The sequence below is a fragment of the Bombina bombina genome, chromosome 4 (genome assembly GCF_027579735.1).
Source record: "Bombina bombina isolate aBomBom1 chromosome 4, aBomBom1.pri, whole genome shotgun sequence".
In the NCBI taxonomy this organism is placed as follows: Eukaryota; Metazoa; Chordata; class Amphibia; order Anura; family Bombinatoridae; genus Bombina; species Bombina bombina.
Window position 1 is genome coordinate 942,140,425 of NC_069502.1, and position 16,937 is coordinate 942,157,361.

The following is a 16,937-nucleotide window of genomic DNA, read 5'->3' on the forward strand; positions in this document are numbered from 1 at the left end:
CCCTATGCTAGCTACAATGTAACTTTTAGTTATATTGTAGCTAGCTTAGGGTTTATTTTATAGGTAAGTATTTAGTTTTAAATAGGAATAATTTAGGTAATGATAGTAGGTTTTATTTAGATTTATTTTAATTATATTTAAGCTAGAGGGGGTTACGGTTAGACTTAGGTTTAGGGGTTAATAAATTTAGTATAGTGGTGGCAACGTTGGGGGTTAATAAATGTAGGTAGGTGGCGGCGATGTTAGGGGCGGCAGATTAGGGGTTAATAATATTTAACTAGTGTTTGCGAGGCGGGACTGCGGCGGTTTAGGGGTTAATATGTTTAATATAGTGGCGGTGATGTCCTGAGCGGCAGATTAGGGGTTAATAATTTTATTTTAGTGTTTGCGATGCGGGAGGGCCTCAGTTTAGGGTTTAATAGGTAGTTTATGGGTGTTAGTGTACTTTTTAGCACTTTAGTTATGAGTTTTATGCTACAGCTTTGTAGCGTAAAACTCATAACTACTGACTTTAGATTGCGTTACGAATCTTGCGGTATAGGCTGTACCGCCCACTTTTTGGCCTCCCAGAAAAAGCTTGTAATATCGGCGCTATGGAAGTCCCATTGAAAAAAGACTTTACGCAACTTGCGTAAGTTAATTTGCTCTACGGCAAAAAAGTGTGCGGTACAGTTTTTTTGTCAAGACTCGTAATAGCAGCGGTAGTGAAAAAGCAGCGTTTTAACCCATAACGCTGCTTTTTCACGCATAATTCAAAACTCGTAATCTAGCCGAAAGTATGCTTTTAAACAAAGGATACATAGAGAACAAAGCAAATTAGAAGTAAGTGGAAATGTGTCTTAAAATTGCATGCTCTGTCTAAACCATGAAATCATAATTTTGTTTCATGTCCTTTAACCCTTTGGATATCAGAGATTGCTGGATCACATTTCCTTGTAATATTTTGCAGTCCAGTACCTAACCTTAATTTAATAGATTGTGAAAGCTATACAGCCCGGCATACTATTTCAATAACCTTTAGCAACACAGGATGCCTTGATCTAAGAGCCTATTTAGAGCTTAATGTCTGAGTTTAAAGATTAATAAGATATATATAATTTTCTTATTTTTATTTAAAAGCTGCACGTGCATGTCTTATGTCATTTTTGCAGTTATTGGCAGACTGTGACACCTCCCTCCTGCTCAGCTTAAATCACCCACAGCCCGCCGTGAGACATCTAGCCCTGCAACACCTTAAGGAAATTATCAACACATCCAAGGTAAGATTCCCTGAAATACTATTTACTGTATGTACTAAATTGCATCAGGAAACATTGAAATATATCTTTTGAATTGTGCAGAATTGTAAAAAAGTATAAAAAAAGTGATATTTTGTTTCTAATAATTTAGATTAGTAGTGAGCTTTTTTGAACAAATTATGAAAAAGATAGATTAAAGTAACATGATATTCAAAATGAAATCTTTTATAAAACGTTCAATTAACCCCTTAGTGACCAGACCACTTTTCAATTTGTTGACCATCTGGGACCAAGGCTATTTTTGCATTTCTGCGATGTTTGTGTTTAACTGTAATTTTCCTCTTACTCATTTACTGTACCCACACATATTATATACTGTTTTTCTCGCCATTAAATGGACTTTCTAAAGATATGATTATTTTCATCATATCTTATAATTTACTATAAAAAAAAAAAAAAAAAAATATGAGGAAAAAATGAAAAAAAATGCACTTTTTCTAACTTTGAGCCCCAAAATCTCTTACACATCTACAACCACCATAAAATACCAATGCTAAACAGTTTCTAAATTTTGTCCTGAGTTTATAAATACCCAATGTTTACATGTTCTTTGCTTTTTTTGCAAGTTATAGGGCAATAAGTACAAGTAGCACTTTGCTATTTCAAAACCATGTTTTTTCAAAATTGGCGATAGTTACATTGTAACACCAATATCTGTCATGAATCCCTGAATAACCCTTCAAATGTATATATTTTTTAAAAGAAGACAACCTAAGGTATTAAACTTGGGGTATTTTGACTTTTTTCATGCAACCATTTTACCACCAATCTATGCCAAAGTTTGGGGGGGAAAAAAAAATAATTAGATTTTTTGACAAAATAGCAATTTAAGAATACATTTACTGATAATATTAAGGGTTACTGCCAAATAACACCCTCATATGTCTTCAGCAGCATCTCCTGGGTACAGTGATACCACCCATGTATAGGTGTGTCGGGTTCTCGGGGGGCTAAAAGCTCTTATTTTTAGGGAGCGCATTCCAGTTTTTCAACTTGGAATTTTCACATCGGTCATCATGCACCCATGTCCTATTTGGGACATTTCTGAAGCTGGTCAATGGAATTTACCCCCATCAAACCATATATTTTTGAAAAGTAGACACCCTAGGGTATTTCAAATGCTTGTATTTTAACACTTTCCATGCACTAATTCAACCACCAGTCTTTGTCAAACTTTTGGGTAGTCATTATTTTGTGTTATTTTTCACACACATTGTACTTTAGGCATGGATTCTCAGTTCCTGTTATGTGTTACTACCAAAAAAACCCTCAATATGTGTTCAACAACATCTCCTGAGTACAGTGATACCACCCATGTATAGGTGTGTCGGGTTCTCTGGGGGCTAAAAGGCCTTAATTTTAGGAAGCGCATTCGAGTTTTTCAACTTGGAATTTTCACATCGGTCATCATGCACCCATGTCCTATTTGGGACATTTCTGAAGCTGGTCAATGGAATTTACCCCCATCAAACCATATATTTTTGAAAAGTAGACACCCTAGGGTATTTCAAATGCTTGTATTTTAACACTTTCCATGCACTAATTCAACCACCAGTCTTTGTCAAACTTTTGGGTAGTCATTATTTTGTGTTATTTTTCACACACATTGTACTTTAGGCATGGATTCTCAGTTCCTGTTATGTGTTACTACCAAAAAACCCCTCAATATGTGTTCAACAACATCTCCTGAGTACAGTGATACCACCCATGTATAGGTGTGTCAGGTTCTCTGGGGGCTAAAAGGCCTTAATTTTAGGAAGCCCATTCCAGTTTTTCAACTTGGAATTTTCACATCGGTCATCATGCACCCATGTCCTATTTGGGACATTTCTGAAGCTGGTCAATGGAATTTACCCCCATCAAACCATATATTTTTGAAAAGTAGACACCCTAGGGTATTTCAAATGCTTGTATTTTAACACTTTCCATGCACTAATTCAACCACCAGTCTTTGTCAAACTTTTGGGTAGTCATTATTTTGTGTTATTTTTCACACACATTGTACTTTAGGCATGGATTCTCAGTTCCTGTTATGTGTTACTACCAAAAAAACCCTCAATATGTGTTCAACAACATCTCCTGAGTACAGTGATACCACCCATGTATAGGTGTGTTGGGTTCTCTGGGGGCTAGAAGGCCTTATTTTTAGGAAGCGCATTCCATTTTTTACACTTCCCATTTTCACATCCCATGCACCCATGTTCTATTTAAGACATTTCTGAAGCCGGCCAATGTAATTTTCCCCCATAAAACCATATATTTTTGAAAAGTAGACATCCTAGGGTATTTCAAATGCAGGTGTTTTAACACTTTCCATACACTAATTCAACCACTAGTCTTTGTCAAACTATTGGGCATTCATTTCTTTGTGTTATTTTTCACATACATTGTACTTTAGACATGGATTCACAGCTCCTGTTATGTGTTACTACCAAAGAAGACACCAATATGTGGTCACCAACATCTCCTGAGTTCAGTGATACCACCTATGCATAGGTTTGGTGGCTTGTTTGGGCGGTGCAATGCCAAATGTCTGACATGTGTTTGTGATTTTTTTTCACATTTAACATATTTTCTTTGCCTATTGTCTTTTTTGGGGGTCTTTTAACATACCCCAATTTATTTTTTTTCCATAAATGTGATTATATTTAAAAAGTTGACCCCCCAAGGTATTATACATGGAGTGGTTTGATGACTTTGATGCAACCGTTTTAGCCCAAAAAATTGGAGAAAGTATATGGTGGTAATTTTTCAATTTTCATTGTTACAGACACATTGCTTTTTTTACTATGATTTAGGAGAGACTGTTGTAAGTTATTGCAAAAGAATACTTCAGGTTGTTTTCTGCAAGGCACCCTGAGTACACCTATGCCCCCCATGCATAGGTTTGCCAGGATTTTGGGAAGGTTATGTTACATGATTTTAGTTATTAAAAATGAGAGTATTTCTTCTGATAGGCCTATCTTTAGTTTGGGGACTATCACATACCCCACTTTTATTTATTGCATTCAAAGTGTATATTTTTTAAATGTTGACACCCCAAGGTATTGTATATGGTGTGCTTTGATGCCTTTGAAGCAACCGTTTTAGCCCAAAAAATTGGAGAAAGTATATGGTGGTAATTTTTCAATTTTCATTTTTACAGACACATTGCTTTTTGACTATGATTTAGGAGAGATTGTTGTAAGTTATTGCAAAAGAATACTTCAGGTTGTTTTCTGCAAGGCACCCTGAGTACACCTATGCCCCCCATGCATAGGTTTGCCAGGATTTTGGGAAGGTTATGTTACAATTTTATGACTTGTGATTTTAGTTATTAAAAATGAGAGTATTTCTTCTGATAGGCCTATCTTTAGTTTGGGGCCTATCGCATACCCCACTTTTATTTATTGCATTCAAAGTGTATATTTTTTAAATGTTGACACCCCAAGGTATTGTATATGGTGTGCTTTGATGCCTTTGAAGCAACCGTTTTAGCCCAAAAAATTGGAGAAAGTGTATGGTGGTAATTTTTCAATTTTCATTTTTACAGACACATTGCTTTTTGACTATAATTTAGGAGAGACTGTTGTAAGTTATTACAAAAACATACTTCAGGTTGTTTTCTGCACGGCACCCTGAGAACACCTATGTCCCCCATGCATAGGTTTGACAGGGGTTTTGGTTAAAAAAAAACAGGCCCAATTTTAGAAAAAAATAGAGTAGTGAAATGTAAAAATCTGGCACAGTAAAAGTAAAAAAAACAAAAAAACATCTAACTGTAAACATAACCAAAAAAATATATATATATATATATGTAACAGCAAATGTATTTATTTTTTTTAAAATTGACCATTGTATGGTACCGCTTGAAGCAGTCCCCAATGCAGAGTGCAGGCTGTCCAGGGCAATCAGGACAGTAATATATGGTGTCCCTTCTCTTCCCCCTCTTGGTACAGACTCTGCATTTTTTTTGTGGTTTCTGCTTTGTGGCAGTAGGGGGGATTTTAAAAATAAAATGGGTAGCCCCAACTCTGCTCTCTCCCATCACCGCCCGGGGAGCAGGTGCATCATGGTACAAAATCCCCGTAATAATCTGGAGCTGAAACTGTAAAAAAGTATTTTTAACTCTGGGGTTTGCTTTTTTGAACAACAAAAAAGCGTTGTGGGTTGCAATCTGCATTAGGTAAATTGCAACCTTTTTGTACCAGGCCCTTGTCTTCCGCATAATTAGGTAGGGCTGCAGCAGCTGATCAGCCAGATCAACCCCACCCATATGCCGGTTATAAGACTTGATGCACACTGGCTTCCTTATGATCTCAGCTCTGCCACGTACAGAAACCGCCACCGTCCTCTCTGTGTGGATGGTGGTAAGAAGGTATACATCCTTCTTGTCTCTGTACTTCAGTGCCAACAGCTCCTCTTGGCGCAGAGCTGAGGTCTCCCCCCTTCGTAGCCGGGTGCGTACAAGCTGTCCTGGGAAACCTGCGCGGTTCTTTTTAATTGTACCGCAAGCTACTGTATCAAAGCAATACAGTAGCTTGAACAAAAGGACACTTGTATAAAAATTGTCTAAGTACAAGTGATACCCTTTGTTCATTAGGGGTAATATCAGGTCCCAGACAATCTTGCCAGTGGTTCCCATATGTTCTGGGCAACCTGGAGGGTCAAGGTGGCTATCCTTTCCCTCATACACCCGGAAGGCCTGAGTATACCCAGTCTCGCTGTCACAGAGCTTATACACCTTTACCCCATATCTGGAGCGTTTGGAAGGAATATACTGCTTGAATCCCAGCCTTCCCTTATACTTCATTAGGGATTCATCAACGCATATATTCCTTCCAGGTGTATAAGCCTCTGCAAACCTGGCAGAAAAGTGGGTTATCAGGGGGCGGATTTTATACAGCCTGTCAAATTGGGGATGCTCCCTAGGGGGGCACAGGCTGTTGTCGCTGAAGTGCATGAAATGCAGAATCATTTCATACCTCTTCCTCGACATAGTCTGGGAGAAAATGGGGGTAGAGCAGATGGGGCTAGTACTCCAGTAGGAGCGAATGGAGGGTTTCTTTATGATGCCCATCAGCATAGTCAATGCCCAGAATTTTTTGAATTCTGGCACATTGATGGGGGCCCATTGCTGCTTTGCCAAATATGTTCCAGGCTTTGCAGCACGGAACTGATGGGCATATAAATTAGTTTGGGCGACAATGTTCCCCAATATATCATCGCCCAGAAACACTTCCAGAAACTGCTGGGGGCTAAAACCTGCCACATCTATATGCCAGCATTTGCTGTGAAGGGTGGGATATCTGGCCTCTGGAGATGAGGCGTTACCCACTCTTCAGCAGCAATGGCAGCAACACGCCTCCTTCTGGCAGGGGGGCTGGCAGGGGGGCTAGCAGCCACAGATACATCACTATCAGTTGAGACTGCATCTAGTGATGTATCTGAGCACATGGCAGGGTCAAAATTGGGGTCTGAGTCAGAAATAGAGGCATCTGACTCTGACGCAAGGATGGCATACGCCTCCTCAGCACTATATCTTTTCTGTGACATTTTTGTATCTGTCACAGAAAACAATTACTAAAAAAAATTAAATTAACTAAATTAATTAACTAAATTAACTAGCAAAAAAGTACAGCTATGCTACTGCCAGTGATTTATAGCGATCACTGGCAAGCTAGAGGTTAATGGCTCTGAAAATTAAATTAAATTAACTAAATGTTTCTGAAAAGAGCCTTTGGGTTTTTAAAAAATTACAACAACAAAATTAACCCCTAAAAAAAATGCACAGACAGCAAAAAAGTACAGCTATGCAACTGCCAGTGATTTATAGCGATCACTGGCAAGCTAGGGGTTAATGGCTCTGAAAATTAAATTAAATTAACTAAATTAATTAACTAAATTAACTAGCAAAAAAGTACAGCTATGCTACTGCCAGTGATTTATAGCGATCACTGGCAAGCTAGGGGTTAATGGCTCTGAAAATTAAATTAAATTAACTAAATGTTTCTGAAAAGAGCCTTTGGGTTTTTAAAAAATTACAACAAAATTAACCCCTAAAAAAATGCACAGACAGCAAAAAAGTACAGCTATGCAACTGCCAGTGATTTATAGCGATCACTGGCAAGCTAGGGGTTAATGGCTCTGAAAATTAAAATAAATTAACTAAATGTTTCTGAAAAGAGCCTTTGGGTTTTTAAAAAATTACAACAACAAAATTAACCCCTAAAAAAATGCACAGACAGCAAAAAAGTACAGCTATGCAACTGCCAGTGATTTATAGCGATCACTGGCAAGCTAGGGGTTAATGGCTCTGAAAATTAAATTAACTAAATGTTTCTGAAAAGAGCCTTTGGGTTTTTAAAAAATTACAACAACAAAATTAACCCCTAAAAAAATGCACAGACAGCAAAATGCAGCAAAAAAAAAGTGCACCTATGCTACTGCCAGTGATATATAGTGATCACTGGCAAGCTAGGGGTTAATGGCTCTGAAAATTAAATTAAATTAACTAAATGTTTCTGAAAAGAGCCTTTGGGTTTTTAAAAAATTACAACAAAATTAACCCCTAAAAAAATGCACAGACAGCAAAATGCAGCAAAAAAAAAGTGCACCTATGTTACTGCCAGTGATATATAGTGATCACTGGCAAGCTATTGGTTAATGGCTCTGAAAAGAGCCTTTGGTTCTATATTTTTTAACAAATAAAATAAATAAATCTCTCTCTCTGCTAAATACAGGTCTCTCTCTCTCTCCAACAAAATGGCAAGTGAGGAGAGGGAGGGAGATCCACACTGATCATAGTCAATATTTACAAATATTGACATGATCAGACAAATGGGGTATTTTATTATTATTTTTTTTTTTAGGGTGGGAGGCTCAGATTGGGTGACCCTAGCTTGCCCCTATGATGATGCAGGCTAGGGACACCCCCAGAGGCCCCATGATGCACTGGGCATCGCCATCTTGGATGCCTAGTGAAGGGGGGGGGCTATTTGGGCTTTTTTTTTATTTATCCGTTTTTTTTTCTTAACTATTACTTTTATTTAATAACCAACTAAGTGCCTCGACCCACCGAGGCACTTAGCAAACAAGCAGAGCATCGGAAGCGTGTCCGATCGCTTCCGATGCTCTGAAACACTGCCGGGCTCCACGTGGAGCGAAACCGGAAGTGATCACTCGTGGGGGAGTGATCAATCCGGTCCCGGCACTCGGGAACAGTATTGTAGGATGCCTAGACATCAAGGCATGCCTGCAATACTGTTAGAGCAGCTGGAAGCGATTTCGATCGCTTCCAGTGCTCTGTTAAACCGACGACGTATGCCATACGTCCTCGGTCGTTAAGTGCTTTTTTTTTGAGGACGTATGGCATACGTCGTCGGTCGTTAAGGGGTTAAAGGGACATTCCGGGTAAAATTTTAAATGCACATAGATGAATTATGTCTTTGAATAGAAACATATTTGCAATATAAATGTATTTGCAAAAATGCTTCTAGTAAAAGTCATCACTGTTTTATTGTTAACATATTTCTGTGCATGTGAAGTATAGCTACATATTCTCTGTGCACCAGTGGGTCTTGTATCATGTCAGCAATTAACAAATTGAGTCCAGATGGCACAAGCGCATTAGGCTATCTGAGCAAGTGACGTGTTGAAAATGCTGGTGAAGAATTTTTGCTAATGTGTTTTTGACAAAAAAAATTCTATTTAAAACTGATATACGTTCATGTGGATTACAATTTTGGCTTTTATTGCCCTTTAAGTATAGCTGGGAAAAAAAGGGATTTTAGCTATAATTTACTTTTAAATATTTTTTTCTTCTCCCCCCCCCCACCCCGAAAAGATAGTGAGCATGTAACATACTTAAAGGGACAGTATACACTCATTTTCATATAACTGCATGTAATAGACACTACTATAAAGAATAAGATGCACAGATACTGATATAAAAATCCAGTATAAAACTGTTTAAAAACTTACTTAGAAGTTCTTAGTTTAGCTCTGTTGAAAAGGCAGCTGGAAAGCCCACTGCAAGTGGGAAATAAGACACTCCCCCCCCCTCCCCCTTCTTTTGCATATGAAAAGACCCTTTACACAAACAGGAGCAAGCTGGAGAAGGTAGCTGACAGTATTCACATAAAACTTTGGGGCTTGGTTAGGAGTCTGAAAATCAGAGCAATGATATTTAAAAATAAGCAAAACTATACATTTAAAAAAAAAACAACTTTATGAGCTATATAAATAGATCATCTACTAAAAATTTATGCAAAGAAAAAATGAGTATAATGTCCCTTTAAATATGGTGCTGTCGGTGTGACATTGCTAGGGCTCTTTTACAGATGGTTTCTAATTGACCACAGCAAATAATCATGTGTGAAGAATTTCAAGTGGTGTATCTCTAAACTGCTCTTTTATAGCAAACACTACATGCAGTATTTTATAATACAGTGCTTATATACTGTTCATATACATTATAAAGATTTAATTCCCCTTTAATCCATTGTTGATTTATTGATGATATAAGGAAATTATTTTAGACACTTCAACAAAGTAACAAGTCAATATTTAGTGATATATTGTTTGTTTGGTTTCATGCAGGCTGGTTTTGATGAAGCGTTTATACAGGAAGCCATTTTAGGCCGTCTAGTGGATGACAATCTTGAAGTGGTCCTTTCTGCTCTGAGTGCATTCAAGGTGAGCTTTGTATAATTTTCAGTAAGAGAATAACAGTGACTCCATGCCCTTTTATATTCGGAAGTACATCTGACATTGTTTTGCACTTTTATGTGGATTATAAAAAAAAAATGCATAATTTGAATGTGAAACTCAGCCAACTTTTGTGACTAAAAAAATTACTGGGAGATTAATTTAGCAAGTTAAAAGAACATGAAACCCACATTTATTCTTTCATGGTTCAGATAGAACATATAATATATTTCTCCAACATAGGTGTGTCCGGTCCACGGCGTCATCCTTACTTGTGGGATATTCTCTTCCCCAACAGGAAATGGCAAAGAGCCCAGCAAAGCTGGTCACATGATCCCTCCTAGGCTCCGCCTTCCCCAGTCATTCTCTTTGCCGTTGTACAGGCAACATCTCCATGGAGATGGCTTAGAGTTTTTTGGTGTTTAACTGTAGTTTTTATTATTCAATCAAGAGTTTGTTATTTTAAAATAGTGCTGGTATGTACTATTTACTCTGAAACAGAAAAGAGATGAAGATTTCTGTTTGTAAGAGGAAAATGATTTTAGCAACCGTTACTAAAATCGATGGCTGTTTCCACACAGGACTGTTGAGAGGAATTAACTTCAGTTGGGGGAAACAGTGAGCAGACTTTTGCTGCTTGAGGTATGACACATTTCTAACAAGACGATGTAATGCTGGAAGCTGTCATTTTCCCTATGGGATCCGGTAAGCCATTTTTATTACATAAAGAAAAAAAGGGCTTCACAAGGGCTTTTAAGACTGTAGACATTTTCTGGGCTAAAACGATTTATATATAAGCATATTTTATACCCCATAGCCTTGAGGAATTATTTTAATCTTGGGAACTATGTAAAATAACCGGCAGGCACTGTATTGGACACCTTATTCTCTAGGGGCTTTCCCTAATCATAGGCAGAGTCTCATTTTCGCGCCTCTATTGCGCACTTGTTTTTGGGAAGCATGACATGCAGATGCATGTGTGAGGAGCTCTGATACATAGAAAAGACTTTCTGAAGGCGTCATTTGGTATCGTATTCCCCTTTGGGCTTGGTTGGGTCTCAGCAAAGCAGATACCAGGGACTGTAAAGGGGTTAAATATAAAAACGGCTCCGGTTCCGTTATTTGAACAATTCCTTCATACTTTTTCACATTTGCAGTAATAAAGTGTGTTCAGTTTAAAATTTAAAGTGACAGTAACGGTTTTATTTTAAAACGTTTTTTGTACTTTGTTATCAAGTTTATGCCTGTTTAACATGTCTGAACTACCAGATAGACTGTGTTCTGTATGTGGGGAAGCCAAGGTTCCTTCTCATTTAAATAGATGTGATTTATGTGACACAAAATTTAGAGAAAATGATGCCCAAGATGATTCCTCAAGTGAGGGGAGTAAGCATGGTACTGCATCATCCCCTCCTTCGTCTACACCAGTCTTGCCCACACAGGAGGCCCCTAGTACATCTAGTGCGCCAATACTCCTTACTATGCAACAATTAACGGCTGTAATGGATAATTCTATCAAAAACATTTTAGCCAAAATGCCCACTTATCAGCGAAAGCGCGACTGCTCTGTTTTAGAAAATACTGAAGAGCATGAGGACGCTGATGATATTGGTTCTGAAGTGCCCCTACACCAGTCTGAGGGGGCCAGGGAGGTTTTGTCTGAGGGAGAAATTTCAGATTCAGGGAAAATTTCTCAACAAGCTGAACCTGATGTGATTACATTTAAATTTAAATTGGAACATCTCCGCGCTCTGCTTAAGTAGGTGTTATCTACTCTGGATGATTGTGAGAATTTGGTCATTCCAGAGAAATTATGTAAAATGGACAAGTTCCTAGAGGTCCCGGGGCCCCCCGAAGCTTTTCCTATACCCAAGCGGGTGGCGGACATTGTAAATAAAGAATGGGAAAGGCCCGGTATACCTTTCGTCTTTCCCTCCATATTTAAAAAATTGTTTCCTATAGTCGACCCCAGAAAGGACTTATGGCAGACAGTCCCCAAGGTCGAGGGGGCGGTTTCTACTCTAAACAAACGCACCACTATACCCATAGAAGATAGTTGTGCTTTCAAAGATCCTATGGATAAAAAATTAGAAGGTTTGCTTAAAAAGATGTTTGTTCAGCAAGGTTTCCTTCTACAACCAATTTCATGCATTGTTCCTGTCACTACAGCAGCGTGTTTCTGGTTCGATGAACTAGAAAAGGCGCTCAATAATAATTCTTCTTCTTATGAGGAGATTATGGACAGAATTCATGCTCTCAAATTGGCTAATTCTTTCACCCTAGACGCCACTTTGCAATTGGCTAGGTTAGCGGCGAAAAATTCTGGTTTTGCTATTGTGGCGCGCAGAGCGCTTTGGCTAAAATCTTGGTCAGCGGATGCGTCTTCCAAGAACAAATTGCTTAACATTCCTTTCAAGGGGAAAACGCTGTTTGGCCCTGACTTGAAAGAGATTATCTCTGATATCACTGGGGGCAAGGGCCACGCCCTTCCTCAGGATAGGTCTTTCAAAGCCAAAAATAAACCTAATTTTCGTCCCTTTCGCAGAAACGGACCAGCCCCAAGTGCTACGTCCTCTAAGCAAGAGGGTAATACTTCTCAAGCCAAGCCAGCCTGGAGGCCAATGCAAGGCTGGAACAAAGGAAAGCAGGCCAAGAAACCTGCCACTGCTACCAAGACAGCATGAGATGTTGGCCCCCGATCCGGGACCGGATCTGGTGGGGGGCAGACTCTCTCTCTTCGCTCAGGCTTGGGCAAGAGATGTTCTGGATCCTTGGGCACTAGAAATAGTCTCCCAAGGTTATCTTCTGGAATTCAAGGGGCTTCCCCCAAGGGGGAGGTTCCACAGGTCTCAATTGTCTTCAGACCACATAAAAAAACAGGCATTCTTACATTGTGTAGAAGACCTGTTAAAAATGGGAGTGATTCATCCTGTTCCATTAGGAGAACAAGGGATGGGGTTCTACTCCAATCTGTTCGTAGTTCCCAAAAAAGAGGGAACATTCAGACCAATCTTAGATCTCAAGATCCTAAACAAGTTTCTCAAGGTTCCATCGTTCAAAATGGAAACCATTCGAACAATTCTTCCTTCCATCCAGGAAGGTCAATTCATGACCACGGTGGATTTAAAGGATGCGTATCTACATATTCCTATCCACAAGGAACATCATCGGTTCCTAAGGTTCGCATTCCTGGACAAGCATTACCAGTTTGTGGCACTTCCATTCGGATTAGCCACTGCTCCAAGAATTTTCACAAAGGTACTAGGGTCCCTTCTAGCGGCGCTAAGACCAAGGGGCATTGCAGTAGTACCTTACTTGGACGACATTCTGATTCAAGCGTCGTCCCTTCCACAAGCAAAGGCTCACACGGACATTGTCCTGGCCTTTCTCAGATCTCACGGGTGAAAAGTGAACGTAGAAAAAAGTTCGCTATCTCCGTCAACAAGGGTTCCCTTCTTGGGAACAATAATAGACTCCTTAGAAATGAGGATTTTTCTGACAGAGGCCAGAAAATCAAAACTTCTAAACTCTTGTCAAATACTTCATTCTGTTCCTCTTCCTTCCATAGCGCAGTGCATGGAAGTAATAGGTTTGATGGTAGCGGCAATGGACATAGTTCCTTTTGCGCGAATTCATCTAAGACCATTACAACTGTGCATGCTCAGTCAGTGGAATGGGGACTATACAGACTTGTCTCCGACGATACAAGTAGATCAGAGGACCAGAGATTCACTCCGTTGGTGGCTGTCCCTGGACAACCTGTCACAGGGGATGAGCTTCCGCAGACCAGAGTGGGTCATTGTCACGACCGACGCCAGTCTGGTGGGCTGGGGCGCGGTCTGGGGACCCCTGAAAGCTCAGGGTCTTTGGTCTCGGGAAGAATCTCTTCTCCCGATAAATATTCTGGAACTGAGAGCGATATTCAATGCTCTCAAGGCTTGGCCTCAGCTTGCAAAGGCCAAGTTCATACGGTTTCAATCAGACAACATGACGACTGTTGCGTACATCAACCATCAGGGGGGAACAAGGAGTTCCCTGGCGATGGAAGAAGTGACCAAAATCATTCAATGGGCGGAGACTCACTCCTGCCACTTGTCTGCAATCCACATCCCAGGAGTGGAAAATTGGGAAGCGGATTTTCTGAGTCGTCAGACATTTCATCCGGGGGAGTGGGAACTCCATCCGGAAATCTTTGCCCAAATTACTCAATTGTGGGGCATTCCAGACATGGATCTGATGGCCTCTCGTCAGAACTTCAAGGTTCCTTGCTACGGGTCCAGATCCAGGGATCCCAAGGCGACTCTAGTAGATGCACTAGTAGCACCTTGGACCTTCAAACTAGCTTATGTATTCCCGCCGTTTCCTCTCATCCCCAGGCTGGTAGCCAGGATCAATCAGGAGAGGGCATCGGTGATCTTGATAGCTCCTGCGTGGCCACGCAGAACTTGGTATGCAGACCTGGTGAATATGTCATCGGCTCCACCATGGAAGCTACCTTTGAGACGAGACCTTCTTGTTCAAGGTCCGTTCGAACATCCGAATCTGGTCTCACTCCAACTGACTGCTTGGAGATTGAACGCTTGATCTTATCAAAGCGAGGGTTCTCAGATTCTGTCATTGATACTCTTGTTCAGGCCAGAAAGCCTGTAACTAGAAAAATCTACCACAAAATATGGAAAAAATATATCTGTTGGTGTGAATCTAAAGGATTCCCTTGGGACAAGGTAAAAATTCCTAAGATTCTATCCTTTCTTCAAGAAGGTTTGGAGAAAGGATTATCTGCAAGTTCTTTGAAGGGACAGATTTCTGCCTTGTCTGTGTTACTTCACAGAAAGCTGGCAGCTGTGCCAGATGTTCAAGCCTTTGTTCAGGCTCTGGTTAGAATCAAGCCTGTTTACAAACCTTTGACTCCTCCTTGGAGTCTCAATTTAGTTCTTTCAGTTCTTCAGGGGGTTCCGTTTGAACCCTTACATTCCGTTGATATTAAGTTATTATCTTGGAAAGTTTTGTTTTTGGTTGCAATTTCTTCTGCTAGAAGAGTTTCAGAATTATCTGCTCTGCAGTGTTCTCCTCCTTATCTGGTGTTCCATGCAGATAAGGTGGTTTTACGTACTAAACCTGGTTTTCTTCCGAAAGTTGTTTCTAACAAAAACATTAACCAGGAGATAGTCGTGCCTTCTTTGTGTCCGAATCCAATTTCAAAGAAGGAACGCTTGTTGCACAATTTGGATGTAGTTCGTGCTCTAAAATTCTATTTAGATGCTACAAAGGATTTTAGACAAACATCTTCTTTGTTTGTTGTTTATTCTGGTAAAAGGAGAGGTCAAAAAGCAACTTCTACCTCTCTCTCTTTTTGGATTAAAAGCATCATCAGATTGGCTTACGAGACTGCCGGACGGCAGCCTCCTGAAAGAATCACAGCTCATTCCACTAGGGCTGTGGCTTCCACATGGGCCTTCAAGAACGAGGCTTCTGTTGATCAGATATGTAAGGCAGCGACTTGGTCTTCACTGCACACTTTTACTAAATTTTACAAATTTGATACTTTTGCTTCTTCTGAGGCTATTTTTGGGAGAAATGTTTTGCAAGCCGTGGTGCCTTCCATCTAGGTGACCTGATTTGCTCCCTCCCTTCATCCGTGTCCTAAAGCTTTGGTATTGGTTCCCACAAGTAAGGATGACGCCGTGGACCGGACACACCTATGTTGGAGAAAACAGAAATTATGTTTACCTGATAAATTACTTTCTCCAACGGTGTGTCCGGTCCACGGCCCGCCCTGGTTTTTTAATCAGGTCTGATAATTTATTTTCTTTAACTACAGTCACCACGGTATCATATGATTTCTCCTATGCAAATTTTCCTCCTTTACGTCGGTCGAATGACTGGGGAAGGCGGAGCCTAGGAGGGATCATGTGACCAGCTTTGCTGGGCTCTTTGCCATTTCCTGTTGGGGAAGAGAATATCCCACAAGTAAGGATGACGCCGTGGACCGGACACACCGTTGGAGAAAGTAATTTATCAGGTAAACATAAATTCTGTTTTTTAAACAACTTTCCAATTTACATTTATTAAATTTGCTTTTTTCTCATGAATAAAAAAAAAAGTGGCAATGCAGCACTGGGAGCTAGCTGAAGACATCAGTAAGCCAATGATAAGAGGTATATATATCTTCCTAGGTATACTTTTCAACAAAGGATACCAAGTGAACAAAGCAAATTAGATAATAGAAATACATTTGAAAGCTGTTTAAAATTGTAAGCTCGCTCTGAATCATGAAAGAAAATGTTTGACTTTCACGTCCCTTTAAACCAATACATAAATTGTTTTGCTTCCTGTAGTATTTAACCCCCCCCCCCAAAAAAAAAAAAAAGTTACAAGACGTTGGACATATTTAATGTTTACTGCATAAATATTCACTCCGGTCTTTTTGACACAGCCCATATGTAACTTCCTTATTCAGGATTTATAAGGATAGAGTGACAAATAGCATAGTTACTTGCTCAGTAATTTGCATCCTGTATGCATTCCTTCTACTCTTGTTAGTGATGCTGGATAACAAAACAAGAAGCATTGCTCATTTATGTTCATTTGTATTCTTTAAAAATAGATCACATCTTTCAAAATAAAAATATGCCTGTAATTTTGTCTGGAATCATTACTGTACATTGCATTATAGATAACTCAATTTATGTTTGTGAACAGCAGAAAGAGCTGGTCTTTGTTATACAGACTGTATTTTATAACCTAATTAATAAAGCAGTGGGGAAACATATTTAGTTTCTTTATTAAATGACTTCCAGTCGATTTTTAATCTTCCCAGAACTCTTAACAGTTACGTGTCACGTTCTCCTATCTGATGTCTTTAGTTTGTTTTTTAAGAGGATTGCTTAACACTGTGATAGGCGTAACAATTTTTTTAACGAAATTACATTTACATTATTTACATTACTA

The 16,937-nt window shown here is 39.5% G+C and overlaps 1 protein-coding gene across 1 annotated transcript in view; it reads left to right on the forward strand.

The window, feature by feature from the left end:
* Nucleotides 1-16,937, forward strand: part of HEATR1 (HEAT repeat containing 1) — a 184,475-nt gene that overhangs the window by 42,934 nt on the left and 124,604 nt on the right. The window contains exons 12-13 of the mRNA XM_053711938.1: nucleotides 1,152-1,259; nucleotides 9,879-9,974. Coding sequence (XP_053567913.1) covers nucleotides 1,152-1,259; nucleotides 9,879-9,974 — 204 coding nt within the window. The remainder of the gene's footprint in view (nucleotides 1-1,151; nucleotides 1,260-9,878; nucleotides 9,975-16,937) is intronic.